This window comes from Myzus persicae, unplaced genomic scaffold (genome assembly GCF_001856785.1).
Source record: "Myzus persicae strain clone G006 unplaced genomic scaffold, MPER_G0061.0, whole genome shotgun sequence".
Lineage (NCBI taxonomy): Eukaryota > Metazoa > Arthropoda > Insecta > Hemiptera > Aphididae > Myzus > Myzus persicae.
In genome coordinates this window covers 186,439-199,552 of record NW_019100925.1, presented here as the reverse complement: position 1 = coordinate 199,552, position 13,114 = coordinate 186,439, and the positions used below count along the sequence as shown (strand labels likewise).

At 27.7% G+C, this 13,114-nt stretch overlaps 1 protein-coding gene across 2 annotated transcripts in view; it reads left to right on the top strand.

Annotated features, from left to right (window-relative positions):
* The window catches only part of LOC111026839 (carboxyl-terminal PDZ ligand of neuronal nitric oxide synthase protein), a 52,314-nt gene that overhangs the window by 21,531 nt on the left and 17,669 nt on the right, over nt 1-13,114 (top strand). Inside the window, exons 2-3 of one of the 2 annotated variants that reach the window (XM_022304983.1) lie at nt 11,894-11,965; nt 12,198-12,290. In XM_022304983.1, the coding sequence (XP_022160675.1) occupies nt 11,894-11,965; nt 12,198-12,290 (165 nt within the window). Of the gene's footprint in view, nt 1-11,893; nt 11,966-12,197; nt 12,291-13,114 lie in introns of those variants that run through there. The other variant, XM_022304985.1, reaches the window with a different exon arrangement.

The window sequence follows — 13,114 nt, the reverse complement described above, 5'->3', positions numbered from 1 at the left end:
ACAAGATGTTAACTTTTCATTTTTCGAAATTCCATCAGATTTCAAAATAATAAGAATAAAATTACGCAGGAATATTACTTGATCATATTATTATATAACATAATAACACTTTTATAAAAACAATTTTTAATAAGTTATTCGTTTTTCAATTTATGCATTTGGTTGGAGGTAATTTATTTTATGAATTCAATATTATGCATATTTTTCAAGTATAATTTTATTTTTATAATGTAAAAACTCATAACGCTTTATATTAAATTTTCACGATAAATATTTATAACAACATCCAGAATACCTCCGTTACATTATGCATTATACAATGGCCATCCGACGTGCAGTCTCAGAAAATAAAAATAAAATACACCTGTAAGTCTCCGTTACACAATGTTATTGTTTGATATTTTTTTCTTTTCTAACAATTGGGTATTATTCAGATTTCAGACTGAGTTGTTATAACTGATCAATCAGCTAGATATTCTCGTTTTTAAATCATATTTCACGGTGTTTAATTTTGTTGGACCTAAATATGAAAAAAAAGTTTTGAATTTCAGAACGCACCTAAGTTGCTGGAATCATGAGAATTTTCATGAAATGAATTTTACACTAACACTTTGTGTTTGTTTCGGCGACCTTGAGTGTACCTTAAAAAGGATTAACATACCTACGTATACAATAAACGAACAGAACAGTACACGCTACATTGTTATTATTAAAGTCTTATCTCTTAATATCCATCTCGGGATATAATTTTAGTTTTTAATATGACATACATGTATTGAGGGGATTAGTACTTCACATTAGGTCCGTTGTGACTTTTGGTTTTCATGATTCAATATTTATCAAAACCATTGTTGTTTTTTTATAAAATATAAAAAAATATTATTTAATTACATTTTTTAGTCTACAAGCATTTACTGGGTCATAGAAGGCATCATTGCCAAACATTGGTATTCAATTAATTTCATCGTCTGCTTTTATTCTAGATATCGACTAATTGTAATACAATAATAATATTAATAATAAATTCATAAAGTAAATACTATTTAAACGTATTTTTAAGAAGTGGTTTCTGTTTTAGTTAAGTAAATTCGACTGAGAAAATATAAGAAATATAATTTATTTTTGGTTTGACTCCTATCATTTTACAGACTCATAATAATGATAATGAATCTATTTATCCACGTTTCGAAATCAGACATTTAGCGTGCTAATGTATATGGTGCTTTTTTTAAACGGTTTATGGTCCACTATCTTAGTTATACTCTATCACACTAAATACATTGTACTCAGAAAAGATTTCTATTAATGTTTGTCCAAACAATAACATGGAAGTGTTGTGAATGTATAACGTATATATTGTTTCATTACGGGTATGGAGTTCATTTTACTTGGATAAGTGCTCAACTAATTGTTTTTTGTATCCTTAATACTCAATTATTTTATGTAACACACTATATAAAACTGTCAAATAAGGGTATTTTATATTATTAATGCACGACATCATGTATCTTATTGTTCTGAACAATCCTTTAGTAGCATATGTGCGCATACATTCATGAAAACTGTACATGATTTTAGAACTTTAATAACTAAACTTATAACTTTAACTTTGTTAAAAGTTTTGAGCTTACATGCAATTAATACGTAATAGTTAGCACGGTGCTGCTTGAAATGTTAACTTTTCGTAAAATTGTATTTAAAATATGGATCGCAGTCGTACTAGATTTGTATGCACTATAATATCTGTCGCTCTATAGGTACGCTATTTTTTGAAAATGAATGAACACTAAAACTTACACTATGTTTTCGTGTGAAGTGTGTAAAAAAACAGCAAAAATATTGTGTATTTTTAAAAAAAACCTGTGCTTCCCTCGGGGTCAACCATTTCCATAAACTTAAAATCATTTGGTAACTTATACTGTTGGTAATCATGTTGTAACGTGGTAAGAAACTCATTGTTTATTATTTAATTTACTTATTGTTATCTACTTCAATCATAATTAATGAGTGATATATATATCGAGGAAACTTAAATTATTAACCAAATCTTCATACAAATCAATCACTCGAAGCTCTTAAAACAACTCCATTATAATATACGTTATTTGTATAACAATTAGACCCTTATCATCTTGCACAGACAACATAAAATAACAAAACTATAAAATTAACTTCTGAAAATTACCTTCAAATTCAAAATCACACTCAATCAGTATTTACCACGATACATTGTTTTGCTTGTTTTTTTCGGAAATTATAGAAATGGAATCTAATAGGAAAATAAATTCGAAAAAACTTCAATATTTATTAAGAAAAAATTCAAAATTATCAAACATTATGTAAATAAACAAAAAATAAAAATAAAACGAATCATTTTCAACTTCACTTGTTTTACTGTAATACAATATGTATTTTAAGTTATGTCATTAAAAAATATTTACACGTTTGGTAGGTACATTATTTTTCATGTTATAATAATTTTACATTATTACTGCATAGCTACTATAAAATAGAATAGTGCTTTGAATTATTAAAATTACAAAATATCCATTTTCTTTTATTGTGAATTGAAACTTGAAAAAAACACTTGTATTCAATTAGACTGGAAGAATAAATATCATTAATTTTTTTGCGAGTTGAAGTCTAAGTAATTGTATAAGATGGGTAACATAAATTTTAACTTATATACGAGGAATTATTTTTCCTTAACGCATACAATGAATGGCTAAGAGCTGTTGAGCAATAATTTATGATTCACCATTTTTCCAAAACAAACAACGTTATTCGCAAAAATATAAACAGTCATTCATTTCAACGAGCTTTAAAGTTATTCAACGAGTTATTTTTAGTAAATTTAATAATATTGGGCAGGTTATGCTATGTTTCTATGGAATATTTAAAATAACATCTTAAAACGCTCAAAAATTTAAGCATAACCATTTTTGCTTTGATAAATTTAAAAGCTATTAAAGCATATGTAACATGTGCTTAATAGTTAATAATGAAACATAATTCGTTTATTCGTAAGTTATTAAGAAAATGTTGAATTTAAGTGTAAAATGTTATATTATGTATTTAGCTCTACATTGCACATACATTACCTATGGTTACCACTGGAAATTTGATTTTGGAAAATATTTTTTTTAATAGTATAATTATTAATAATTATTATAATCTCCAGTATTCATTGGTTGACCTAAACTTAGATAAAAACTTTTTATATTTTGTGTTTCTTAAAAATCTATATAATAGCCTATTTCAAGAGCTTATTTATGAAAATGTTTTGAAAGCTTGATTATTTATTTCTTTGAAGAGTAAATATTTGAATAGTAAGTTTTTGAGTTTAGGTAAGAGGCACGTAAAGAAGAATGTATTATATTTTATAGTAGATGAGCGGATTCACGGAGACAAACATGACGATGCAACCTTTGCATATACATAGTTATCATTCATAGCATCTCGATTTTATTCTATAAACACAAAGTTTATTAATGAACAAGCATTAAAGATTACTTCCTCAGCAAAATGTTGATTAGTTTGCAATAACTTTAAGTTTTCTTAACTTTTAACAGCCTGTGGCTACTTACTTATCATCTTTATTTATATGGATTCTTTGAAAGCTTAAAATTATACCAGAATAAAATAGTATTATTTTATGTAGGTAGGCGATTTAAATATTTGAGGTATACTTATAATGTTGTCTAGTATATTATATGTGTAAGTATATGTAAATTTAAAAAACTTAACTTTAAAAATACATATGACTAAAACAATGAATGTATTGTTCGCACTGTGGTTAATAATAATTTTAAAAGTGTATTTTGTTGTTAGAGGACGAAGATAACAATACCGAGTAACTGTTGAAAATTGCATTCATTGACATTTTACACTATATAATAAAAAATAGCAAACTATTTTTAAAAATTGTCCTAGACAAAGTAAAAAAATCAACAGCATTGGCTACAGAATTTTCAGTGCCAAGTATTTTTGGAAAGTATGAATCAGTTCCATACTTGGCTCTATGCAAAAACAAACATATTTGCACACAATCAGTCATTACATATTAGTGCATGAAACAGGGTCGGATCCAGGGAAGAAGTACAAGCCCCTCCATACTCACACACATGCATAATTCTACATTTTTAAAAGAAATATTTTAACTAATTACTTAACTATATGTGTAGAAAAATCGACATTAAAACCATTGAATAATATTGATCGATTTGCAAATAATGTAACTATTAAATAGCGTTTACGTTTTGCAATTTAATAAGTTTCACGGATCCTTCACATTTTTAGTAAATAAGAATACGTAATACGTATATAAACACTAGAGAAATGTAAAATTATTTTGATACTTTTAATTTTATAATATCTAATATATGTATACATGTATACCATTTCTAAGTGATAATTTGACATTAAGCACATGTGATGGATTTGAAACTTATGTAATATTTAAAAATATACAAGATAAATATTTGGGTGTTGTATATTCAAATGGGTACCTCTCCTTCCCCAGATCATCACTCTCACTGGTATGAAAAGTACTTTGTTTTAACATTTGTATGTTATCGTGACTCGTGAGGCTACATTAAACTGAGAACTCCATTTTAATGAAATAATATTATTATTGCTTATGCAGTGAAAACTAATTATTATAACATGATTGGTTGTAAAATTGATGTAATATTTTAAATGTATTGTTTATCCTAACTTCTGACTAATCATAAACATATTATTGAACCAAAATTAAGATAATTAATTTGAATGGCGTTATGCATTTTAATTATATATTTAATCATGTAGTTAGTTTTAAGTCAACGATTAAAAATTGTATGAAAACGTATGATACAATGGGATCCGATGGGATGTATTAACATTATTTAAGTAGGACCTACACTCTTAGATAAATTCCCTTAGTATAAGAAATCATATTTCTATATTTTACTTTATCAAAATACCAAAGATTGAATTTGATACTTATTTTTATATCTTTTAAAAATATTTTGTTAAATTTAAATTAAAATAAATCATATTACACATGACGTGATTATGGACTTGGCTAGTACCTGAAATGAACATTCAAAAGAAATGATATAATATGTCTTATCAAATATTTGTTATTGAAATGTTCTTGATTATCTACCAAATAATATAAGTCTTAATATGATATTATTATGATTGGGTTAAGGTTGAGTATAAAAATACTATAAAAGTGTCGTTTAAAACTGTATGACGTTAATCTTCTAAAAAGGTTTTCTTTACATTTTATTTAACATGGCTGAGAAAAAAATTGAATACATTAACATTAATAATTAAAATATTCTATAAATACATTTTAAATGTTTCTTGTTAAAAAAAAAAATTGTGTAAAAAAGAGGGAGTATTATATGTTTTTATTTATAATTAAAAATCGTCAAGAAAAGAAAAAAGTATAAGGTGATAGTTACGTAAAGCAGCTATGAATACCCTTCAAGGGAAAGTTTATATCTTCTACTGATGGGACTTCCACTCTTTTGGCAGACTTAATGGAATATAATAATATTATAATATATACCTTTACAACAATAGCGTTGCTGTGGTAACGAGGTTAGTTCCTCACCTGAGGATCGAATCAAAAAAATCTTGACACTCCTACAGGCTTTGTGCGTTTCATCTGTTTAACCCCTCATTGTACTTATCGGTTTTCATTTCACTGTTTCCACGGGTAGCTTACGTCTTTTCAGACGTACTAGGCATCATTATACAATGTTACAACAATAAACCTGATAACTAGATCAGCAGTGGATACAAAATCTCATATAGAAATCGTAATAATTTAAGAAAAATGTTGTGAAAAATAAAACCATTCAAACATAATTTAAGTGTCGATTAGACCGTCGGACATTAATATATAGGTACTTAGGGCTGAATGCAAAACCGTTGTATTTTAATCGACTTTGTATTCACTAATCGTTTATGTCCTTGACGAAACAACACGAAATGTTTTAGGGCAAAAAGGTCGTTTTCATTATGTATATTATATCGGAATCATAGCGAGAGGGAGAGAGAGAGAGAGAGAGAGAGTGAGAAAGATAGTAAAATAATTCAGCGTGGACAATACAATTCACGGTTCACAAGTAAATAAGGATTATGAATGAATAGTAATAATTCAATTATAAACTCGTAATAACAACCGACGTTCAGAATTTCTTCTGAACATTTGGAATTCGGATGGACTTAGCATAGGTACTATTATATTGTACTTGGTCGGGTATAAAACAGCATGCCGGGGCGACAATGCTCAGTTTTCTCTACGGGATGTGATCCTCTATGGGAATGGTGGAGAATGAGTACGTATCTGGAAGAGCACGTGCGAGATTCAAGAATATTCGCATTTCGCAGTTTACGAGGATAACGAATGGGTAATGAAATAATAGCTGACGAAAACAATACATAAATACAAATAACTGACATTAGCGCCGCCTATATACACGTCAACACACTTCGCGATGATATTATAATACAAAAATATCTGAAACGGAACGAAATCTAATGACGTTTTTATTTTATTTTTTGTATTCATTGCACTCTGAATATTCGCAGTTTGCATACTCTCGGTCGGAGACAGCTGTCCGTGACGTTTCGTCGGAGACCGTCGTCGTTCGGATTATATTATACCGTTAAAGTATATAATTCTTACTAACTGCAGCGAATAGAAATACACTCAATGTAACGTGGTCACATTTTTATCTCTTCTCATCGACAGTTTTGTGATTTTCTACCCCAGATAGTGCGTGTGTGTGTGTGGTGCAATGAGGTGACGGGGGGCATTGTCGTATTTGAAGTTCGACCAAGTTGAGGTACAAAAAGTTTTAATTAAACTCTTTATGCGAATAAGGGCCTCACGTTAATCAACTCCTTAAATTTTGTTTCTTAACAGCATTATCAATTTTGTATTTTATTTGAAGTTAATCTCACGATTTCCCCATTATTAACGAATGAATTCCGGGATATGTCGAAGAAGTCCCGATGATGATTTTCGGGACGCCTTATCCGAAGCTCTCGAAGGCGGAGGTGGAGGCAGTGGTTGATCCAACCATCGTCCCCTTAAATAAACTACTGAGTGTCTGAGTTAGAGGGGGGGGGGGGTAGGCAACGATTGTTTTCCTTCCGGAAAACGTCTAGGAGATCACGTGTCGGGATGGCTATAATACTTGCTACACAGTGCGGACGGACAGGATATTAAATTATATAGAGGAGACGCCGAGACGGCGACCGACGGCCGTCGTGTACCACCGGAGAAGCAGCTGTGCACCGACCCATAAATAGCCTATCGGGCCTCATCAGCGCTAGATTAATTATAGCGGCGGCGACGGCGGCGACGGCGGCGTCCGCTACCTCCGGCCCGAGAGTGCGCAGGCGGTGTGGAAAAACGGCCGCAACCCCGCACCCGCGCACCGTTTTTTGTACGTCGTCGTATAAAGGTTAACGATATTATTGTCGTGTACGATTCGTCGTAATAACATTAAATGTATATTATACACTTTAATATGATATTATTATAGGCAGGTAGGGTGGTTGTAGTGCAGCTTTCCCTAGACAGCGATGTATATGCGTTTCCTCTTATTCGTGTGTTGATGACTAGCTGCACCGGCCAGCTTACATCGCGTGACGCTCAGTTCCTTTATATATTTTTGCGAATTTTTTTCCCCTTTACTCTGTATTGCTTTTTGATTATATCATAAATTACGATATTATTTTAATGCAAACCCAAATAGTCGAAACGTTCCCAATCGTCTGCCAATAGAATAAATTCATGTATACGAAGCGTTTTTCCTGAGATTTAAATCTAACTGGCCAACATCGTATCGTAACTCAACCTAACCAAAAAGTTAAGATATAAAATAGATTTATTGACTTATATTAAATGTGAACATTTATACGTTTTTGTTTTAATAAATTAAATAGGTAGGTATCTATATATAAATATGAGCTATTAAATCCGAAGTTTTCAAACTGCGTGTACCCATTCACACACATTAATTATAAAAACTCCATCGTTTTATTGGGTAACAAAATATTAACATAGTTAATGAACCTTTTTCGAATAATTGTCGAATTTCGTTGAGTTTCCTTATGAATATATTTCTGATATTTTATGTTATCGATTTTAGTCGGAGACTGGAGAGATTTTTATGTGATTTATTGGAGTCTTATTAGGTATTTCGAAGTTGAATATGACAAAACATTAACCAACAATTATATAGGTCAAGTCGTCAGGAATATCACTGTTTACGTAATACCAGGTGGTGCATTTAGGGTAGCAAAAATTGCCTTCAAATAACTTGCTCTGATTATTATCGACCTCGAAGCGATTTATTATAACTATAATAATAATTATTATTAATGTATAACTATATTGTAGAATTTAGATTGTAGGGGAACTATTAATATTGATACGTACTACGTTTTCACATGAAATTATAATCAGGTGCTTTGGTAATATAAAGACACATTATCAGAGATGGTTACTAACTTCTCATTTAAACGGTATAAAAAAATAGTTTTTTCGTTCCCGTCACGTAAGGTCACATCATAATATATTTACATTTTCGGTCTTGTAAAGAGTGCCTCGTCTGTGGGTTATATATTATAATTGAGATAATATATAGTTACCCGTATCGATTCATATAATAATTAATTTTAGTAATACACATACTTGTAATAATAATATATTAATATGCATATTTTATGTACGAGTATATATTGTTTATGTTTTATATATTTTCATTTTTTTAAAACTATTATTTATTATTGAGATCTATGCGTATAATGATACACCATATACTACGAATTAAATTGTTGTATAAAAAAACTTATGTCGTTAATCTTTATAAAAAAAACTAACACATAACTTTCAAACTTTATATAAATTCAAAAATATGGTACAATGTGAATACAAATTATATTTCGTACTAGTACCTAAAAGTTGTATATTATATTTTAAAATTAATTATTAAAGTAAAAATACAATATGAAATGTATTTCATTTATTACTTCTATAAGTAGCTAGGTAGATCTAAACAAAAGCATTTTAAAATATTTTAACATTTTTTTCTAAAGCTAAATAATATTTCAAAAACGTACACTTAAAGGTTATAATATCTTCTATAATATTGCTATATTACCATAGCGAGTACCTGTCAATAAGATTTATTCAATTCATACGATGTAATTAATATGTAGTTACTTAAGTATAACTTAGATTATTAGTTTGTGATGCAATTTAATAAATCATGTTTTAGATTCTAATCGAAGTGAGGTTGATGTACATTTTGATAGCCAGTGTGTTCCCTTTTGGATTTTTTTATTTTTTTAATATTCACTATTATGCTGAAATGGAGATATTGTTCTAAATGTTTTATATAGTTCTATCAATAAACTGAAAATTGAATATTAATGGTGCTTTAATGGGGTCATATTTTTTTATTTTTTTAGTAGCTTACAATGTTGTGAGAAACAGAAAAAAATGTTAATATTACAGTTAAAAAAAAAAAAACCATGACTAGTCTCGTGCATGCAGAGTTATATTCAAAATCGTTTTTCAAATGCAACGATTTATCATTGTTGTTATTATTATAATTTATAATAATAGCCGAGATAAGCGAAGCAAGACGGGTGCCTGACAAACAGTTTCTGTATCTTGACCGTGGCTACCCACTTTCCAACATATTTAAGATACCTACATTTTCTTGTATCAGATTTTACCTCCAATAGATTTTTATAACTTTTTAAAAATGAATTCACTGTTATTCGTATATCTACCAAACAGTAAAGTAAACATTTAATGGTGTAAATACGAAGGATTTTAGTTCTATAATTAAATTAAAATTGCATATTTGTAAAGAAAATAATTTTCTATCTTGAGCATTTAGAACGAAAGCGGGTGGTAATAAATTATATAACGCCATTAATGCCCATTATATTCGATTGTATTTTATTTTATTTTATGCATATTAAAATGAACTACAATATAGTAATAAATTACAATAACTTTTAGAGATAGAAAATAGTAGGTATGCAAGCATTTGCTAATAAATAAAAATTGAAATTAATTTCTGCATTAAAAAACAGACAATAGCTACATTGTATTAGCTTATATTAATTTCTATAGTTTTCATTTAACCAGAAAGTACTTTTTGTACAGTTTATAATTTTGCCATTACCTTATTTGGATCAAATTTTAATGTTTAAAATGAAATGAAATCAATGTAAACATTATGTAAATTATTTTATAGTGCTTTATATTTAGAGTGTTTTTATTTAAACTATGATAAATTGTGATTTTTGATGAATAAAATACGTATTATAAATTTGTAGTATAGGTACTACATTGTAGTTTAAAATATTATAGTTTATGTTTCATTGGTTCCTTTAATAAATTGTACGATCAACCAATATTATAGGTAACAGTTTATTATATTATTGTTCTGTACCTACCTAACTAGAAACTAAATAAGAAATTCGAGAAACAGTTTTGCTTTCTTTATTCTAAGTATAGTTTACTATAAAATATTAACCTATACCTGCCGAGTCTCAGAAGATTTTCCCACCACTTAGTATCTTTGTAATTTTAATTTCTATACTTTTGGTAATTGAAAATGTTTTATTTTTATAATTGTTTCATCAAATTATTCATTAACGATAGGCTATTGTAGTATTTATCAGCTTAGACAACAGATAAAAATCATTTGTAAACAAAATATTATTTAGCACAATGATTTGTATTGTTTGTTTAAATATTTTGAGTTATAAGTGTTATGATTTATGTAATCAATTTTCCATGAGTATGTTTATAGTTATAACTTATAAGAATGATGATATTTTTATTTTCTGTAATACCAGGTCTGAGGATACCAATTGATTTTGATAGTCAAACAAAGTCATATTATTTTCACGAATTATAATCAATTTTGTTTCCAGTGTAACAAATTATTTATATTAAAAATAAAGGACGAGCCCTAACATTAATTGTCTAGTTGCAAATAGTGAAATATGGTATTCAACGAATATGTATAATTTATCATTATGTTATTTATTTAAATATTTAGTTTCTGTAATATTTATAGTAATTATTCCTTTCGAGATACAATTTATTGTTGAACTTGAAAATTAACTTCATATTATATTCAAATATAGTTAAATGTAATCAATATTTTTTTATGGTCGTATGAGAAGCTATGTGCAACGTGTTATTCAAAATAAATAATAACATATTTTTAATACCTACCGATCTTAAAACAGAATATAATATTATACCTAACAATAAATAAAAAAATATATTTATTTTATTATTTATTTATAATTAATAATTCTTTTATAATAGTTTTAAAATGCAATAGTAAAATCTATTCCAATTCTGAATTATATATATACAGTGCATTAGAGTTTATCATTATTATTATATATAGTGCTAACCTAACCTCCTTGTAAACACGACACTCTGTAAGATGGAAAACTCCTATTGCATCAGAAAATAACAACTGTCCCATATAAACTATATCCAGTATATATTTTAGTTTCCCTATATCAGAAACTGAAAAATCAGTTAGCCTTAGCACCAGCCATCGAGTGATTCTGTTATAAGGAGGTTTTACTGCATATTATTATACTAGTTATTTTTCTTAATTGTTTTCTGCAAGTTACTAGTAATTGATCACCATCGAATGTTTTTTTTTAATTCAGTAGAGGAGTAAAGTATTTTTTTTAACAAGTAATTAATTACAGTTTAAACATTGAACCATCAATATATGTTAACGAAATTATTGTTGTATGTTCAATTAGATACAACAATTCATCAATTTATTATTTTGTAATTATAATGAATTTGTATTTGTATATGTTACAGTTCATCGGATCCCTGGATGTTCCCAGGCCAGTAAACCGAGTAGAAATAGTGGCAGCCATGAGGCGGATTAGAGTAAGTGTTTTCTTGACATTTCTCTCCAAAAACTTTGTCACTTCTAGGATTTTAAAATTTTTATTAAAGTGGCCTACCAGCCATAATATTTTATTTTGAAACTCTTAGTTATTTTATTATGGTATAACAATGCCATTTTACTTTAAACATTTATTATTGATTTGTCATTAGAGTCCATTAATATAATAATTGGTGGATTGACCCAATTTAATATATTGTTCTTTATCCATAGTATGAGTTTAAAGCTAAAGGAATAAAGAAGAAAAAAGTATCCATAGAAGTTTCCGTCGAAGGGGTCCGAATTACTTTAAGAAAGAAAAAAAAGGTGAGTAAAATGTTTATTTTCTATTAGGTATTCATTTTTTATTCATCATATGAATTATTCAAACTTATTTTAAATTGTGTGTATATTTAGATACCACTTTTCCTGTCCATAACTTTTTACTTTACGATTATTTTAAAACAATTGAATCACATTTTATATTTTATTTGGTTCTCTGTTATTGAATCAGAAGATGTATAATTTTCATTAATAAATCTCAGTTAACCATATTTTTGTTGAGTAAGTTAATCATATTTTTTTCGTTTAACTAAGTATTTAGAATAGATTTTAATAAAATACGTTATTGTTGATTAACTAATACATCAATTTACCAATTTACCACATTATCTAAGAAATAAAGTACCTAATAAATTGTAGTGTATTGTATTGAAAAACTCATTATGATATTTTTTCTATAAATTAACTTAGGTAAGAAGAAAATAATTTTATATTATATAATTCAATATAATTTATTTATAATAACTTTGCACATGGTTATACCTGGTACTTAAATTATTATGAGTAATAATATATTATATATTTGTTATATCTTTATTTCAGTTAAAGCATTTTGACTTTTGAAAGGTTAGGTCCGATATTTTATTATATTTATATATTAAACACTGTTTTTAACATCTTGTCACTTTTATTACAGCAGACTTTTGAATAATACACATTGTATTATAGTTTAACTTAAATATATTTCGCTACTTGTAATTTATGAGTTGTTGGGTTACGAATTTAAATTTTATAATATTCATTACGCATATACGTTTAAAGTTATTGTTATTCAAACTCATCTAGTTAAGTGTGATAATTATGATGTT